General features: G+C 35.4%; 2 protein-coding genes across 4 annotated transcripts; both read right to left on the bottom strand.

Annotated features, from left to right (window-relative positions):
• Positions 1-754: 754 nt before the first annotated feature.
• Positions 755-5,246, bottom strand: LOC148230645 (uncharacterized). Its single transcript, XM_088195696.1, has one exon. The coding sequence runs from the start codon at positions 2,324-2,326 to the stop codon at positions 755-757; it is 1,572 nt and encodes a 523-aa protein (XP_088051822.1). The 5' UTR covers positions 2,327-5,246.
• Positions 5,247-6,093: 847 nt separating this feature from the next.
• Pits (Protein interacting with Ttk69 and Sin3A) lies at positions 6,094-13,549 on the bottom strand. Of its 3 annotated transcripts, none has more exons than XM_088195430.1 (4): positions 12,822-13,549; positions 10,074-10,370; positions 9,228-9,499; positions 6,094-7,163 (listed from the first exon to the last, which is right to left on the bottom strand). In XM_088195430.1, the coding sequence occupies exons 1-4, from the start codon at positions 13,477-13,479 to the stop codon at positions 7,038-7,040; spliced, it is 1,353 nt and encodes a 450-aa protein (XP_088051556.1). In that variant the 5' UTR covers positions 13,480-13,549; the 3' UTR covers positions 6,094-7,037. The 3 variants fall into 3 exon arrangements, with proteins under 3 accessions (XP_088051556.1, XP_088051557.1, XP_088051558.1); XM_088195431.1 differs by having other exon boundaries at positions 9,228-9,430; XM_088195432.1 differs by lacking the exons at positions 6,094-7,163; positions 9,228-9,499 and having other exon boundaries at positions 12,777-13,549.
• Between the last annotated feature and the right edge of the window lie 103 nt (positions 13,550-13,652).

Below are 13,652 nucleotides of genomic sequence, written 5' to 3'. Positions count from 1 at the left end.
TACAACTATATAGTTTTTATGATAGATATTAGTTATTTAAATCTATATAGTTTACTTGTTAAAAATGGTGGGGAAAATGATCGAGGAGTGCCGCCAAGTTTTAGCCATAATGAATGAATAAATAAATATATAAATAGGCCCCCACAATTTTTTTTTATTAATTTACTATTTTATTTAAATATTCTTCATTTATTCCTCCGTTTAATTAAAAATGTGTTTTAGAGAGTGCATAAGTTTATTCTATGATGTTGTTTATTAAAGCTAAAACTTTATGATGAAGTGAATATACAAGTCCTGATATGATTCAAACCTATTCATTATTTTAAAAGTATTTCAAACTCCGCTTCTCTAATGTATCATCCCTGATAGGTAACATGAGCACTTCTCCCGGGTGACCCTTTACATACGAAAACATTGTGGTTACTTCCCAATGGCAACAATAGGACACAAATAAGAATTATTACTGAGCGAAACAATGACTTTGTTTCCAAGCTCATTTAAACGATACTAAATACAATACATTATACGAGTACAATACTTTGTGGCTAACGTGCAAAATCTAATGAAATTTTCATGAAAATATTTTTTTCATGCCTTGCTTGATCATTTTTAGAATATTTCATATCTTGAATTAAATAAAATGATTTACTCGATGTTATTTAATTACTATTAGAAGTATTATAAAAAACTTATTTATAATCCAAATTTATTACAAACAATAATATTATATTACAAAGCAACTCCTTATTTAAAATTATAACTTATAGTTCACTTTCCTAACAATCTCTCCTTCACTGTTTTTCGACGAGTTAGTAGTATCCATGTGTATATCGCTATTGATACTGGTAGAGAAAGAAGCAGACATAGTAGACTGCGACTGATTCAAAATCTTAACAATCCTCTTCTTGATGATCTTCATATTTATCTCGCCCAAGCTGTGAACTTCACTTGTTTCGGAATGCGAGAAATCTGTAGTATCGGACAAAGAAACTTTTTTTTCAGTCTTCTTGGCAGTCTTTTTTGATGGAAATTTTTTAGAAGAAGATTCGTTTGATTGTGACGTATCTTCTTGTTGTAAAACCTGATTGATGGAACTGGACATGGGGCTCGTTTGAGCTTCGACTTTAAGCGTGTGAAAAGGAGATATATTCCTATCGACCATTCTAGCCGGAGACGTCATCATGTGGACAGATTTGGACGGAGTTGTTTGGGTATCTTTGGAGCACTTTTGATTTTCGTTGACACTTAATTTAGATTTAAAAGAAGTCAAAGTTTTCTCTAAAATTATCATATCTGCTAGTGTAATTTTATTTACATCTATGGTCAATTTATCGCTCTGTTCATTTAAATCACTCGTTTGAGTAGACTTTGGAAGAGTTTTTCTATCATATTGTGTGGAAGAATCTTTCTTTTCTATTTTATGAACATAATCATATACATCTATCTTATCTTTCATTTTTAAATTAATACTTTTTGAAAGCTTTGTATTATTTTGCTCTATTGAAGTTTCAACGGAAGTACTACTACTGCATTCATCTAAGAATTTACCGAAAGATTTTAAATTATCATTTTTATCTTGATTAGTCAACTCTTGAGTTTCTGTCTTATCGGTATTGCTATCGTCAGTATTATAACTCAGTTTAGTCGACTTATAAAGTGATATATGACTCTGTATATCGTCCGAGCTTATTCCTCTTATCGTCAACTTTGAATATGGAATATATTCTGTATTCTTGTATGATTTGTTTAAATTAAAATCTGACATTCCAGGCAATGGATGAGATTCTTTTATGTTAGAATTAATATATGATTTAGATTGATACCTTGTGTTAGATCTTCGTGGAACGAAATTCGATTTAGGGTTATAGATCTGTTGAATGATTGGAATACCAAATTTTTTCAATTTAGAAACATTTTTCTTAGTATATACTTCTGATGGCTCAGATTTTTTATTCAAAAACAAATACGATGGATTCTTATTGTTTACTTGCCGATGTGAACTATCGGTAATATTAAAATTTATCTTTTTACTTTGACTGGCCGTAGCAAATTCATTCGATTCAGACTGTAAAAATTCTTCGTTCGATTTTACATTATCGACTTCATGCCGATAATTGATGATGACTATATTGTCACGCTTCGATCGTTGCAAATTACCTTCGTCTGTCGGAAATATATCCAACGGCGGATACTTCTGTTCCATTAACTGCGATCTAATGTTGATACCGGGTTGAGTATGAATCGTCAAATTACCATGACTCATCTTCTCGGCGACTTGTTCGGCGTTAATCTCCAACAAACGTATATTTCTACCCGAATGATCCATCCGATCTGATTCTTTTACAATGTTCGACGACTCGATACAAATCTTAGGAGTAGAACGATTTATAATTATGTTACAATTGCTAATCTTTGCTTTCACTAATTCTTTAATATATAACTTTGGATCGAAGTGATCGTCAAAATACAACGGCTCATCCAAATGAACCGTTTCAGATTCACGCTCCACAGAAGACGATATGTATTTGAGATTCTTTTCGGCTAACTTTAGCAAATCCTTCAACTTTTGAAATGTCTCGACGTTTCCTTTGATATCAGCCGAATTGTAAGAGTTTAATATTTCAACATAATATTTATTCTCAGAGTTTGGCTAAAACAAGATACTTAAAAATTAATCTCGAATAGTTTAGATATTGTGATTAAAATCGCTTACCAAAAATTTATCCGAACAACATTCAAAGTTAAAGTTTTTAACGGTAACGTTTTTATTGATCGTCATATCCGTGTCGATTTTAAGTTATCTGAAACAATCTTATTAATTGATCAAACAAATGTAACATAACCCTACTTTTCCTTAAAATAATACATTACCTGTATTCTTTTGTTTCACAGAGGTTATAGAGGCGAATTAATATCATTAGTTTCAATAAAACACTTCAATCGGTCATTAAATTAACGTTATAATTAATAGCACAGTATGGTGTCATAATGAAACACAATTGTTTACTAAATGTTTCCATGGAAACGCAACCAAAACATGACAAGAATACATTACCCCCACTATAACGCATGGATTTGTTTTGATTGTATCAATTCAAGATAAAATAATTATTGTTCTACCTTTTATTCAAGCATTATATTATTCTTAATGTATAAAACATAGTTTTCATTATTAAATAGTTATTGATTGCTATTGTTTTTCTTAAATTATAGCCTATATGGACGCTCTTAGATTGCTCTTATTGTATGGCTTAGATTTATAAACCTTGTATCAGGAGCTTCGAGGTCTAGCAATTATGAGAGGTAAGACAGTGTTCCATTAGACAGTCTGCATCAATTTTTTTTTTAATTTTAGCAAAACTCATATTTTCAAGTTCAATCTTACAGATTAAAATTCTCATGCAAAATACTCCTTTGACTTAAAGCTGTGCTCAATGCCAGTCGTCCTATTATCAATAACCAATATTCAAATCGTTGGATCTTTGATAAAATTAAACCTTTCCTAAAATAGTACAGCGACTAAAAGCTTTCTTATTTGCTTCGGAATAGCCCTTGATCATTGCGACGAAATTTTTCACAGGGACTTTATTTGTGACTTTCTAAGAACAAATTTTTTATTTGTCGGCGTTACATAATTATTATTGACATTAGGGCCTGAACAAAAGATACAGTCGGTGCCAAATACAAAAAAAATGCATTCCATATCTAAACCTGAGATTATACATTCCATAGAAATCCAACTGTTGTCATTTTCGATTTTAAAATTTCCATTATGCTTATGCAAAAACAAAAACAGATTAGACAATAATCTGTTTTCGTCCTGAAACATCACATTAATCAGACGGTCGAGAACTAGAAGAGCGCTCGACACAGGCGTAAAGCATAGCCATACTAAATTCACAACCACCAGGAATATACTTCAGGCAGAATTTGACACAGAAACATGACTTCGCTTCCGACTTCGAATAAACAAGAGCTACGATGAGAGCATAGCAGCTCCTTTCCAGTTCTAGCTAAGCAGTCACCGAAATCCTAAGAGTTCAACCTGATCTTCTAAGCGACTTGGAGACTACGGTGATAGCAAACACATCATAATCAAAACTTTATAACTATAAAAAAACATGTACACAATTAAATACTTCATTTGAAAAGCTTAGATATAACAGCACTTTTCTTATCTAGTAATACAATATATTCTGATCCTTTTCTATATTTTTTGTAGGTGCATTTTTTGCATTAATTCTCATCACTGAAAATAAAGACATGATAAGTCTGTGACTACCTGAAAGACCTGGGCTCGAAACCCATATGGACCCTAGTGCATATCTGAGAGATCAGAATTAGTGAATATTATATAATTATAATTCAAACCGATAATCATATATTAGGTTTTCCTAGTCTCATGGATGAATATCATAATGATCAATTAAAGTCCAGCCGGGTCATAAATATTTTCTATTAAAAATTCTCAGTTCAAGGGTTCCCTATTAAGATTGTAAATTTTTAAAATAATAATGATTTCTTTAAATTTACAACCGTGGATGAAAAAAATAATAAACTAGTGGTAGAAAAAATTGGTTATTCTAGATTCGCGCTTATCTGTTAGTGGTCCAAGTAAAGGACACTTTTTTATGGCCCTGTTGTTTATTGTTTAACAACAGTTCTTTTAACCAGTTTTGACTCCTCGATAACACGGTATATAGGAAGCGTGTTAAGTGGGAGCGTGTACTCAGGGATTAGAAAATACAAAATGTGATACATACGTTTCTTTGTATGGATATGTACAAAATCAGTAAAAATGAGATTTATTTTTTTTAAGATGCTTATGTATTAGAAGTGTTTATATTTTTGCGCTCGCATTTTCAGCTTGGGCAGTTGAGCTAAACTCAACAACATTATATTTACCTACACACATATGTATATGCTTTACAGTTATGTTTTTAACTGAGGTATATTCGTAAGGACTATACCTATATTACCTTTTAATGCGAGAAATAAAAATGTTGTTAGTTATTTATTGTACAAAGGAAAAATTGATACTCTTCTCTTTTATGTCAGCTGCTGTCACTGGTGGCTCACATTATACGTAAAAGTACCGAAAAATGTATAATATTTAGAAGAACAAATATGATGCACAACAATCAGAATAATTGAAAATAATTCCTATAAAAGATATTTACGTTTTTTAAGCACTACAAAATATATGAAAAATTACCTGTACAAAAACCATCGATGATCGGCAGCGAAAATAGGTTTCTTGCTTTGTGCAGGAAAAATAATGATTTCCCAAAAAAGTTTCTATTAAAATAATCAATTCTGTTAGATGTAAAGCGCTTCAGAAAGAAAAAATATAAAATTCTTTTGAAAGAAGTTGAGACACATTACAAAGATTTTCTGATTCACAATGAAATAGCCGAGTAAAAGTTCTCGTTTGGTTTCGATAGATATTGCCTGAAATAAGAACATTTTTAATTGAGAGAAAAGATAATAATATGATCTATCTTCAAAACAAGTAACGGCTTTTAAACCCAAACCTCAAATTAAATTTTAAAAATATGCTTTTCATTTTTACAATGCTATTCAGATACTATTGTATACGTATGATTATAAAAACAATAAGTTTTTCAACTGTTAGTTCTTGTAAAAATCAAACTTTTCCCTACATAAAAATTCAACTGGAAAGGTAAATTGTTTCCCTGAATAAAAAATTAAATGGAGGAGCAATTCATTAGAGAAGCTCAGGTGCAAAAGTTTTAGGAAAAACAATAAAAATGCATTTTATCAAAAATTCTCATACAAATTGTATTTAACCTATATTTCCACAAAATATAATTTTTTGCAATTTATTGTGTCGTTAATTCTGTTTATCTTAATATTAAATTTGTACTAATTAATGTAAAAATAAAAGTAATTTTATTCAAATTAAAAAATATTTTTTTTAATTAAAAAATATTTTTTTAATTACTAAAAATAATATAAAATTAAAATCTTTTAATGTTTAATTTAGTGGGTTCTTTCTAAATACAATGATCATATTTGAATGAATTATGTTTGTGTATATCAGCGGGAAGGGTGAAATAAAAGGCGTTGGTATATACAATACAATCACATTTATTCATCGTAAACATTAAACCTTAGTCTAAATCCAAAGCGATTATATCCATAGTTAAGTCGTCTCACAGAAAGTAATCATTTTTTCGTCGGAAGGCTCTCGGAAGGCGAAAAAGAAAGACCGACGGTATAATAATAATAATAATAATAAAACACTGGAGTTTTCGAAGTGGAAACGTAAAACGTAATTCAACCATACAATCTTTCGGCTGTACAATATATTCTAATCCGATCGAAAATATGCGATGAATCGCATCCGCCCGCTCAGTACGAGCCGAAAACGTCCATAGAGAAACCGATAACGCACTAAATAGATATTACACGGTAATAACGTTCTTTTTACATATACACCAGCGAGTTTTAGAGTTCCTATATACGCCGCCGACGAGGGCAGCGGGTCGATATTATATTTCAAATGACTAGGTTTAAGATTCGCCGCGACGACGACGCGACGAACTCGACGCAAAACGAAACGATCTAAAGCCGTCGACTCTCGACGAATATACAATTTTGATTGTCACCGTTCGCGTGCGAACATCGAAGAGTCGCTCGGCGTCGCGCTCTCTACATAAGATAAAGAGATTCGCACGAGCGAATCGAACGTCACATTACAAACGAAACGCTAACGAATACGTATTTACAAATATTTACAAGACGACGTCGCCGGAAGAAGCGGCGCGATCGGAGTCGCGAGGATGACAGACACTGCGGCCGAGATGATAGGGCGCAGTCGGACGACTTCCGCTGCCGTTCCTCCGCGACGCTCGGGCCCGGTTGCGCGCATCGTCACCACGAGCGCGACTCGACGGCGCTCGACGAGAACGACAAAGGGGGCCGAAAACGCGCGGCGCGATAGCCGCGCGCGCTCTCGCTCAAGGTCGCGAGAGAGATCAGAAACGAAGACGCGGCGCGACCGGTGGCCGTTCCTAGGTGTCGCGCTCCTTCTTGGGTTTGAACTCTTCTCCAAGGATGGTGGCTATTTCACCCTGCATAAACGCCCACGGCACGTTGGAGTTTGCCAGTGGACATTTTTCGCCGCTCGGACAGTAAACCTGAAATTAAATAATAATAAATCGATTAATAAAATGATATTCTTTTATAAACAAATTAAGTGAAATGGAATAAATGGAATACTTTTTAAATTTATAAATGTAGGTAAAAAAAAAATTTCCGAACCTTTTTTAAAATCAAATGTTCGATCAATAAAAAAATCCGATGATATCATTAAATTTTTGTTTTTTTTAAATATTTAAAATATGATCTGAACTTTTAAAAAAAAAAACACAAATTAAGGATATCTTATCAATTAAACATTTGATTTTTTTTAAATTGAACTTTATTTAAAATCAAATGAATTCTTTACAAAGTACCAGAGAACCAAGGATGTCATTTCAGCTTCTTCCAAGGGGGGCAACAAAACTTGGTCAGTCAGTGGTCGTTATTTAATATTTTGATTTCATTTAGATTAATAGTATTCAACTAAATGATATGCATCTTTCTGGTCAAATTCAAGGGGTGGGGGTAAAATGTTAAATGAAATATACATCTACTGGGGAAAATGTGTTTGGACTTCAATAGTGAAAATGTATAACTTCAACAAAAAATATGCATGTAAATAAATAATAAGTATATAAATATATGTACATATTACTACGTATGAGAAAGTTGAAATCATATAATTTACTAGCATCTGCCAGATAAATTATATTTTCACTGGTAAAAATATATATCTACCTGTAAAATTACACCGATTATTTCAATGAAATGACATATTTTCGCGATAGATTCGACTGTTTTTTTTTATTTCTTTGATAGATAACTTGAGAATTTCTGGTTTAGAATCAGGGACGACATTTCAGATTTTTCTGCAGGGAGAGAGTGCAAAATTTGGCCAGTCAAATTCATAGTAATTCAATAAATGAAACATTTTCTGGTTAAATTTAAGAGAGGGCAAATGTCCCATCTGCCTCCCTCAAATAACGTCATTGAGAGGACATTGGTAGTTTATATAAAACTTGGCGGTTCTAATGATATTTTTTTTAAAACCGACCGATTCCGAGTTCTTTTTATTGTTTTCTTTAATGATTAATAGAAGTAATTCTTTTTTTGAGATCTAATTACACTTAGACCACGAACACGAATGGGAAATAATGAAATAAAATTTAGTTAACATGGTAAAATAAACAAAATGAAGCAAGCTTTTTCTTTTTATTTCAAAATGTTTTCTTTAAAATTTTTTAAAACATAATTCATCTAATAATTTTAAGTTTTATTTAATTATTTTATAAAATGTTTATATATTTTTTAAATATAATTAATTTTGTATGAAGAATGCATATTATTTATATATTTTTTTTTATTAAATTTATTTGTGTACGAATGTACTTACTTATTTACTTATACCTTTATCATTATCAATAAGTCGATATAAATAAATTAGGTAAATGTAGCAAATTATAAAATAATATAAAAAAAAAGAGTCGGTAAATTTTGAAATGACTCCACAGCTCCGACAAAAACGGAGCCAAGTTGGCTAACTAACTCAGCAGAGATATTCACTAGATTAATTTTTTAGAAAAGTTTGATCAGTGTGATAGGAACTATGGGAGTTACTGAGCAGAAAATTCATTATATTTCATACATTTTATAGCTTATTTTTTCATTTTATAGATACATTATAAACAATCTTTATAACAGAAGGTTATGTCCCCTCTATATTTGCATATTTAAAAATCATTAAAAGCTACCCATTTCTAAGGTAGTTTTAATTTTTTATTTCTAGTCTTATGATTATTTTTAATAATAATGTGATTTGTGACAATTATTTTATTAATTGCTCAATATACTTAATATTAAATTAACGATCTAATTACTATTCCAAAATTGAATGTATAATTTCAAAAGGAGGAATTGTTCTCATCGAAAGTTGAATAAATATGATTTTAGAATTTGAAACAGATAAGTATGCATATATAATGGAAATACAAAAAATGTAATATGAGATATGCAGCTGCAAAAATAATCATATTATTTGATGATATTGAATTAATATAAAAAAGCTCTCTAGACTCTCATAGATTTGGTGGAAATGAAAATGTAAAGCGAAATATAGTCACCTCCGTTCCGGCCTGTCTCTTGATGCTGTCTCGGCTGCAGGGGAAGCAGAACTTGTGGTGCGGCTGCGACGGGCACTGCACAAAGTGGGTGTCCTCGAGCCGCTCCTGGCAGAGCGTGCATTTGAGGGTGGGCGCCGACGGAGGCGGGGGCTGCTCCGTACTCAGCGCGACGGCGCCGCCATCTGGGCCCGCTCCGGCTCCATCTGTCGAAGATACGGACGTCGTAGACGAAACGTGCCTCGAGCCCGACGATCTGCGGCCGCTCGAAGAACCTGCGCGCGAAACACGATCACGTGAGAGAGCGGTCGGCGCCGGGTCTCAAACAGACGCCAGGCGCGGTCCCGGGGAGATGATACCCCTAAAAATATCTTGCTGGCGGTAGTAGTAAAAATTTCATTGTATGGCTCGACATTATGTATTTTTAAATAAAAAATACCTTATTTATTTACATTCGTATTACATATGGCCACACACTTTCTCTTTCGTTTCAATTGTAAGAAAGAATTTCTCAACATCCATTTACTCGAAGACGTATTGGAATACATCTTCAAGAAGAAAATAAATACGTGACAACCCAAGCAGGCTTTTGAATCGAATTAGTTACCGTTTCCGTTCATCGATAACGCCGTTATAGTAATGTAGTGAGAAATTTTGATACTTTCATTAAAAATATATATTTTTAACAAATATCGAGCTTTGCAATGACAATTTTTCTTACTCTATTTTCCTCTATTTAGGAATAATTTGATACTTCTTTCCGAGTGCCGTCAACTCGCACTGAACGATCTACTACCTCTGATATTTAGGACCGCACCTGACGAACACCAACTTTTCATTTGTATGTACCTGACGAGTTCGGCGAGTGTTGGGTGGCCCTCGTGGCGGATCTCGCCGACGGGGGCTGAGGACCGCTCGGAGGCTGAGGCGGAACCGACGAGGCTCCGGGCGGAGAGGCAGACGGGGCGCTCCGGGGACTGCCCGGCGGTAGGGCGTCCGCCACGGACATGAGCGCCGCCATGGGCGAGGGTCCCCCCGGTCCGGGGGCGCCTTGCGCGGGGCCGGCGCTCGGCGGAGACACCGCGGCGCGGCTGAGGGGCGAGCCCGCCTGTCCGTTGGTCAGCGCCGACGCCGATCCGACGTACCCTGAGGACAGAGGAGAGCCACGTCAAGACTGGAGGTTCACAACGTCGGCAACTTTAAGCGAGAGGGAAAAGACCGGATTTAAACACGGTTCGAACCGGGAAAATTGGGAATTATTTACCACGCGTTGTTTTAGTTACAAAAAAAACATTATAATTTCACATCTATTTTATTTCATGATTTAAGAAATCAGCGAAAGAAAAAGTTTGATTGTACGTACTAGGTTTAATTTTAATTTTTAACGTTATAATTTACGATACGATTATTGGGGTTGCCGTTATTTTTGAAACTGACTTTTTACAAATTTTTTATAGTGAAAATTTACTGACAATAAAACAGTAGTAATTTTGCAATATTTTGGTTATTGATAAACTAAGAAATATTGGAATATTACTACTATGCGCGAAAAGAAATAAATCTATAATCACTATTGATAGAATTAAAAAATCACTCTTTAATAATATAAATTACTTGCATTTAATCTATTGCAATTAACTGCTAGTTAAGTTTATTTTATCAATTTTGTTGATAAGAGCGAAATATGTGACAATGACATAAAATATTGCGCTCATTTATTTTCATACAGAAATCCTGAAATATTTTATTCCTAAATTGAATGAAGCAGTTCTCAAGCAGTACAAGAAGATTGTATGTTATAAAATAATGAAGTGAAATTTTATATGGATATAAAATTTCATCTGACTCGTGCGAAAATTTTCATAACAATTCAATCGAGTTAAACAAAAAGTTTACGACTTTTGTACAATAATGCTTGGTTAGTTCATTAGAACTACATTAAAAATCCTGGATAAAGTAAACAGCTCAAAAGCGTTTTATAACATGTTCATTAAATCAAAATAAGAATAATAATAAACAAAATATCTTCTCATATCAAATTCGGTACTATTACGACAAATGAAAAGAAATTTCCAGCGGCAATGAAAAAAATCAGATTAAAATATAGCTTACAGAAATAATCTGTGTGAATTTTTAAAATAACAATTGCGAGTCAAATAATCGGAAGGCAATGGCAAAAAATTGCATACTGACAGATGGGTTTATATAAATATTGAGTCTTTCAGATTATATCGTTTTAATAATAAATTAAGACGTAACGTTATGCATTTGAGCTACTACAATTACTGTTTCGAAGCAAATACTACTACATCGCTAAAAATGTTGATGATTACTTTTGTTTATAGTATTTTATCGCGTTTTCCTCTCCATCTAATCTGCTGCTATAAAATGCAATGCCAGATTAGATAATTGCATCATTACAGAAAATTAAGTTTCTGGCGACAACGTGCAATACTTTTATTTTATTTATTTTTTATACTAAAAAACAATAAGAAAATGTCGCAAAAATCGGGTAGATTTTTCTGTATGTGAATAGATATTTCAAGTTATTTTTTTAGTCGATTGAGTCAGAAATAGGAATAATTTCAACTAACAAATTTAGTTAATATATTTACTATGGCAATGTTTCAGAAAAATGATGGATTAAAATATATTAACATTTAGAAGTCTCTTAGTAATATTTAAAAAAATCATTGGAATTGCGACATGAAATACGCTGCAGTAGTTCAATCGAAATGTACATAAAAGTAGTAATCACAACAAACTTTTGAAGACATTTTTACTTAATTTACCTAAAATAGTGTATTTAACTAATTTTGAATCTGTAAGTACTTATTTACGAATTCTTTAATTTTAAGCTCTCCCATTGCACAAAATTCGATAATAATAGAGCATTAAATGTTTCAAACTTGAAATATGTATGAAGTTTCATTTTAATTATTCCAGCTGCCGAATGACCCATTTTTTACTTTCGAGACTCAAAATTGAACATTATTCGTATTGATTATCAGAGAAAATAAAATCACTACCAGCCATTTGGCTAGTAACTTGTAAATTTGAGTAATTTCTGGGGTTTCAGCAGCTTTGTGCATTTAAATATATGCGTTTTCTTGGAATTTTTTCTTCGCAAACAATTCGTTTCATGGAACAATAATTTCTCTTTTTAATTATTTTTTAAGCGACTGCACTTTTGTCGGCTTTTAGCTTATTTTTCAAAACTACTTGAGCGGTGCATTGGGGGAGTAAAAATTCGGTACTTGTTCATTAAACGGGCGCCACATTAGAAACGGTTAAACCGTCGTATATCAGTCTCGTCGATAGCACTGAATCAACGATAACCCACGACACTGATCGACGATTTTTGGTGATAAAAATGTAATTTTAAATGTAGTTTTATATGTTAATAGTGCGGCGCCGATATAATTAACAAGTAGTAAATAAAAAAAGTTGAGTGTAAAATGTCAGTTTCGACGATACGCGATAGGCGATACCAATTTTCCCAAAATGGCCGGTGGAAATGGGGTCTCTTCCCAGTCTCGCGTCACTAGTTACGACTGAGTCAATCTCTCGGAGAGCGGCGGCGCTCGAACCCCTCACCGTTCGGCTTGAAGGCCGTGGCCGTGTCGAAGGAGGGCGCGCGCACGGGATGCTTGTCGGGCTTGAAGGCGCGCTCGGCGGCGGCGAAGGGAGCCGCCAGCGACACGGCGGGCAGCGACTCGCCCCTGGTGAGCGGGGGCCTGGAGCCGGACTGGAGGCCGTTCGAGCCGCCCTCCTCGCCTTGCTGGGTCGCGCGCTTCGGCTCGTGCTGGTGGTGAGCTTGCGGGTGGTGGTGCTCCTCGTCGTCGGGCGGAGCTCGCTTCAGGCCGGCGGCGGTCGGCAGGCGGTGGTGCGCGAGCGCGTGCGGCGGCTCCGCCCCTCTGCCTCTGCCGTACTCGGCCAGCAGCCCCGAGCGGTGGTGCAGCGCCAGCGAGGGCGGCGGCGCTCCCGGCGCTCCCTGCTGAGCGCCGCCCCCCGTCCCGTTCTGATCCGGCGGCCTGTGCGGCTTCGCGTGAGCCTGGTGTCTCCCCTCTTGAAACGCGTGCGCGCGCTTCATCTGCCGCGCCGTCTCCAGCACGAGGTCGATGCGGTCCGCGCCCTCATAGTTCACGCACCCGCGGCACACCACCTCGGAGAAGTCGTGCAGCAGCGCCCACGGCGTGCGCGGCAGATCGCACAAATAGCAGTGCTGCCGCTTCGCTTGCTGCATCACGGACATCGTGCGGCGTCTGAGCTACTCGAGCGAAGCATTCCGGGCGACCGCTCTCGGCGCCGAAGCCGAGCCGACTGCCCGCTCCGACTCGAACGGCCCCCCTCTTCCTTCTCCTCCCGCCACTTCTCCTCCGCGCTCGGCGCGCGGATCGGCGTTCGGCCGCGCGACGCCGGCGGTTA

This window comes from Plectrocnemia conspersa, unplaced genomic scaffold (genome assembly GCF_051122295.1).
Source record: "Plectrocnemia conspersa isolate PC_06_02 unplaced genomic scaffold, ASM5112229v1 ptg000010l, whole genome shotgun sequence".
Lineage (NCBI taxonomy): Eukaryota > Metazoa > Arthropoda > Insecta > Trichoptera > Polycentropodidae > Plectrocnemia > Plectrocnemia conspersa.
This window is presented reverse-complemented; position numbering and strand designations above follow the sequence as displayed.

Bases quoted from the DNA above. Each gene is read 5' to 3' on its own strand.
- LOC148230645 (XM_088195696.1), bottom strand. From the start codon at position 2,326: ATGGATCATTCGGGTAGAAATATACGTTTGTTGGAGATTAACGCCGAA.
- Pits (XM_088195430.1), bottom strand. From the start codon at position 13,479: ATGTCCGTGATGCAGCAAGCGAAGCGGCAGCACTGCTATTTGTGCGAT. The intron at 10,371-12,821 runs GTGAGGGGTTCG...CTCTGTCCTCAG, and splicing joins CACGGCCTTCAAGCCGAACG to GGTACGTCGGATCGGCGTCG. The intron at 9,500-10,073 runs GTACATACAAAT...TTTCGCGCGCAG, and splicing joins ACACTCGCCGAACTCGTCAG to GTTCTTCGAGCGGCCGCAGA.